General features: G+C 44.8%; 1 protein-coding gene across 2 annotated transcripts in view; it reads right to left on the reverse strand.

Annotated features, from left to right (window-relative positions):
* Positions 1-5,000, reverse strand: part of dock2 (dedicator of cytokinesis 2) — a 146,550-nt gene that overhangs the window by 78,004 nt on the left and 63,546 nt on the right. For both annotated transcript variants that reach the window (XM_045724005.2, XM_045724004.2), the window contains exon 26: positions 3,290-3,385. In XM_045724005.2, the coding sequence (XP_045579961.1) occupies positions 3,290-3,385 (96 nt within the window). The remainder of the gene's footprint in view (positions 1-3,289; positions 3,386-5,000) is intronic.

A 5,000-nucleotide genomic window follows, 5' to 3' on the forward strand; every position in this document is an offset into this window, starting at 1 on the left:
ACAGTTATATTGGGATCCAATAAAAGTGTGTATTTTAAACAGAACGTGACCTCAGCTTGAAGAGTGATTCCCTAAAGCTTTCTTGTGCCATGATGACTCACTTAAAGCACTTTTGACAACCACCATTTAGGATAAAACTGTGGTACTATGGATGGATGGTAAAAACTGAGGGGTCAGTCTGGGAGGGTAATACTGTGGTACTATGGATGGATAGTAAAAACTGAGGGGTCAGTCTGGGAGGGTAATACTGCGGTATTTGAATGTGTATAATAAAGGTGTAATAAGTAACTAAACTGAAAGACGGACGAAAACAATCAATACTTTCTCTCCAAGTAAATACCAAGTCCCTTGTTTCTAACCAGAACCACATTTTTAAGTCAAGGCCCAAATGGAATTGGCCACCAGCCACCAGCAGGACCCAAACAACAAATTGAGAAACACTTAAAGGACTGAAGAGAATCATTTAGAGGGCAACCAAGGTAAAGATCAATAAATTGGAAAGCATCTTCTACAACTGCACTAATTATATAGGAGACTATGGAGGGCAGTTTGAGAAGCCAAGTCAGTTGGGTTGGAGCAAAACCCTGCATACACGTAATCGTTTTTAATTTGTATATTTATTTTTTCACCTTTATTTAACCAGGTAGGCCAGTTGAGAACAAGTTCTCATTTACAACTGCGACCTGGCCAAGATAAAGCAAATCAGTGCGACACAAACAACAACACAGAGTTACACATGGAATAAACAAACGTACAGCCAATAACACAATAGAAAAGTCTATATACAATGTGTGCAAATGAGGTAAGATTAGCGAGGTAAGGCAATAAATAGGCCTTAGTGGCAAAATAATTACAATTTAGCAATTAAACACTGGAGTGATAGATGTGCAGAAGATGAATGTGCAAGTAGAGATACTGGGGTGCAAAGGAGAAAAAAAATAACAATATGGGGATGAGGTAGTTGGGTGGGCTATTTACAGATGGGCTATGTACAGGTGCAATGATCAAGCTGCTCTGACAGCTAATGCTTAAAGTTAGTGAGTGAGATATGAGTCTCCAGCTTCAGTGATTTTTGCAATTCATTCCTGTCATTGGCAGCAGAGAACTGGAAGGAAAGACGGCCAAAAGAGGAATTGGCTTTGGGGGTGACCAGTGAAATTTACCTGCTGGAATGACATCGCCGCAGTCAAGGATTGGTAGGATAGTCAGTTTTACAAGGGTATGTTTGGCGGCATGAGTGAAGGATGCTTTGTTGCGAAATTGGAAGCCGATTCTAGATTTAATTTTGGATTGGAGATGCTTAATGTGAGTCTGGAAGGAGAGTTTACAGTCTAACCAGACACCTAGGCATTTGTAGTTGTCCACATATTCTAAATCAGAACCATCCAGAGTAGTGATGCTAGACGGGCGGGCAGGTGCGGGCAGCGATCAGTTGAAGAGCATGCATTTAGTTTTACTTGCATTTAAGAGCAGTTGGAGGCCACGGAAGGAGAGTTGTATGGCATTGAAGCTCGTCTGGAGGTTAGTTAACACAGTGTCCAAAGAAGGGCCAGAAGTATGGAGAATGGTGTCGTCTGCGTAGAGGTGAATCAGAGAATCACCAGCAGCAAGAGCGACATAACAGAGAAGAGAGTCTGCCTGAGAATGGAACCCTGTGCCACCCCCATAGAGACTGCCAGAGGCCCGGACAACAGGCCCTCAGATTTGACACACTGAACTCTGTCTGAGAAGTAGTTGGTGAACCAGGCGAGGCAGTCATTTGAGAAACCAAGGCTGTTGAGTCTGCCAATAAGAATGTGATGTTTGACAGAGTCGAAAGCCTTGGCCAGGTCGATGAATACGGCTGCACAGTATTGTCTTTTATCGATGGCGGTTATGATATCGTTTGGGACCTTGAGCGTGGCTAAGGTGCACCCATGACCAGCTCGGAAACCAGATTGCATAGCGGAGAAGGTACGGTGGGATTCGAAATGGTCAGTGATCTGTTTGTTAACTTGGCTTTCGAAGACCTTAGAAAGGCAGGGCAGGATGGATATAGGTCTCTAGCAGTTTGGGTCTAGAGTGTCTTCCCTTTGAAGAGGGGGATGACCGCGGCAGCTTTCCAATGCTGTGGGGGGTGCAGAGCTGTGGGTGGTGCAGAGCTGTTGACCGGGGTAGGGGTAGCCAGGTGGAAAGCATGGCCAGCCGTAGAAAAATGTTTATTGGAATTCTCAATTATTGTGGATTTATTGGTGGTGACAGTGTTTCCTAGCCTCAGTGCAGTGGGCAGCTGGGAGGAGGTGCTCTTATTCTCTATGGACTTTACAGTGTCCCAGATCTTTTGGGAGTTTGTGCTACAGGATGCAAATTTCTGTTTGAAAAAGCTAACCTTTGCTTTCCTAACTGCCTGTCAATATTGGTTCCTAACTACCCTGAAAAGCATATCGCGGGGGCTATTCGATGCTAATGCAGTACGCCACAGGATGTTTTTGTGCTGGTTAAGGGCAGACAGGTCTGGAGTGAACCAAGGGCTATATCTGTTCCTGTTCAAAATTGTTGGAATGGGGCATGCTTATTTACGATGGTGAGGAAAGCACTTTTAAAGAATAACCAGGCATCCTCTACTGATGAATGAGGTCGATATCCTTCCAGGATACCCGGGCCAGGTCGATTAGAAAGGCCTGCTCGCTGAAGTGATTTAGGGAGCGTTTGACATGAGGGGTGGTCGTTTGACCGCAGACCCATTACGGACGCAGGCAATGAGGCAGTGATCGCTGAGATCCTGGTTGAAGACAGCATAGGTGTATTTAAAGGGCAGGTTGGTCAGGATGATATCTATGAGGGTGCCCGTGTTTACGGATTTGGGGTTGTACCTGGTAGGTTCATTGATAATTTTTGTGAGATTGAGGGCATCTAGTTTAGATTGTAGGATGACTGGGGTGTTATGCATGTCCCAGTTTAGGTCACCAAACAGTACGAGTTCTGAAGATAGACGGGGGGCAATCAATTCACATATAGTGTCCAGGGCACAGCTGGGGGCAGAAGGTGGTCTATAACAAGCAGCAACGGTGAGAGACTTGTTTCCGGAAAGGTGGATTTTTCAAAGTAGAAGCTCGAGTTGTTTGGGCACAGACCTAGATAGTATGACAGAACTCTGCAGGCTGTCTCTGCAGTAGATTGCAACTCAGCCTCCTCTGGCAGTTCTATCTTGTCGGAAAATGTTATAGTTAGGGATGGAAATTTCAGGATTTGACTTGTGAATAGTGGGTTATTGCTTTGGGAAGGGGGGGGGGTAATTTGGTTTACTCACGATCAGGGCATGTTCACGACCCATGGTTATGACTGTACGGTTGATGGTCCTGAGGAGACTGACCACAATGTCCTGAATATGCTGGAATGTATCGCCCTGAAAGAGAGAGAGAGAGAGAGAAAGAAGGAGAGAAAGAGAGGAAGGTCATGAACCATTTGGAGTGAAAGGAGAGACATGTTTGTAAATGTTTTACATACCTTTTATATCCACTCAACATCACTCACTAAGGCTTTCATCAGTCATGTCTTCATCAGTCATGTCTTAGATCTCTACAACCTGACTCATTCTGTTTTCTCTGCTTCGCCAAAGTCATTCACTGCCTCCATTGCTGCCGCCCCTTTGCTGCCGCCCCATTGCTGCCACAGATAGCCTAGTGGTTAGAGCGTTGGGCCAGTAACCAGAAGGTTGCTGGATCGAATCCCCGAGTTGACAAGGTAAAAATCTGTCGTTCTGCCCCTGAACAAGGCAGTTAACCCACTGTTCCCAGGTTGGCCATCATTGTAAATAAGAATTTGTTCTTAACTGACTTGCCTAGTTAAATAAAGGTTAAATAAAAAAAAAACGTTAAAGAATATTGCTGTTCCCTACATGACAGTAGAGGTGAAAGGTCATTGGTTATTTGAGTCACCTAGGTATCCTCATCAACTACTGCATATTCATTTAATCTGGAATGATATGTAATAATAATAATAATTCATGTGATTCAGCTAATTCAAATCCAGTGTGGATACATGTTCCATATATGTGTCGTCCAGGGCATCCAGCCCACTATCCTAGCTGTGCAGGGCCATGCTCTACCAACTGAGCTACAGAGCACTGCACTCACACACTCTCTCTCTCTCCTCCAGACAGTGTGCGTGAGCCCACTCAGTGGTGCAGCGAGGCAGCTACCTACTCTATCCAAGAAAACATCTGCTGTGTCCTCCAGTACGTTACCTTGTAATGACCCTGACTGTGTGGCTGTTCAGCTTATTTACAGTACCTTGAGACAAGCCCTATCTAAAGCCTAGTGTTGTTCTCTAGACTTTGAACACTGTCAGTGGGAATTATACCCAAGCTACAGTATTTAGAGCCATATCAACAGTGTGTATATGTGTGAAAAGAGTGTGTGTGTGTGTGTGTGTGTGTGTGTGTGTGTGTGTGTGTGTGTGTGTGTGTGTGTGTGTGTGTGTGTGTGTGTGTGTGTGTGTGTGTGTGTGTGTGTGTGTGTGTGTGTGTCATGTTGGTACATGATATAAAGGGATTGATTTGAGGCAGGCAGACATGATTAAATTCAATTCTGAAATTGGTCACTGGATGTCGTCAAGGTAAACAGAGCGGAGTGAATGTGTCATCACACACAAACAGATGTCATAGTGCAGTGAAGCAGTTGTTCCTATGTCTGAATTACTTTAAATAAGATGTTTCTGCATCGTTTTTATACCATATCTCTCTCCCAAAGCCAAACTCACCTTGACAAGCACACACACACACACAGACACAGACACCCTCGCCTCGCTAAATCAGATCAGAGTCACACAGTGCTCCCTCTACCTCAAATAAACTCTCTCTCACAACTCCTCCTAAGCGCACACACACAGACACACAGACACACACACACACACACACACACACACACACACACACACACACACACACACACACACACACACACACACACACACACACACACACACACACACACACACACACACACACACACACACACACA

Source organism: Salmo salar, chromosome 09, assembly GCF_965601325.2.
Source record: "Salmo salar chromosome 09, fSalSal1, whole genome shotgun sequence".
Classification (NCBI taxonomy): Eukaryota; Metazoa; Chordata; class Actinopteri; order Salmoniformes; family Salmonidae; genus Salmo; species Salmo salar.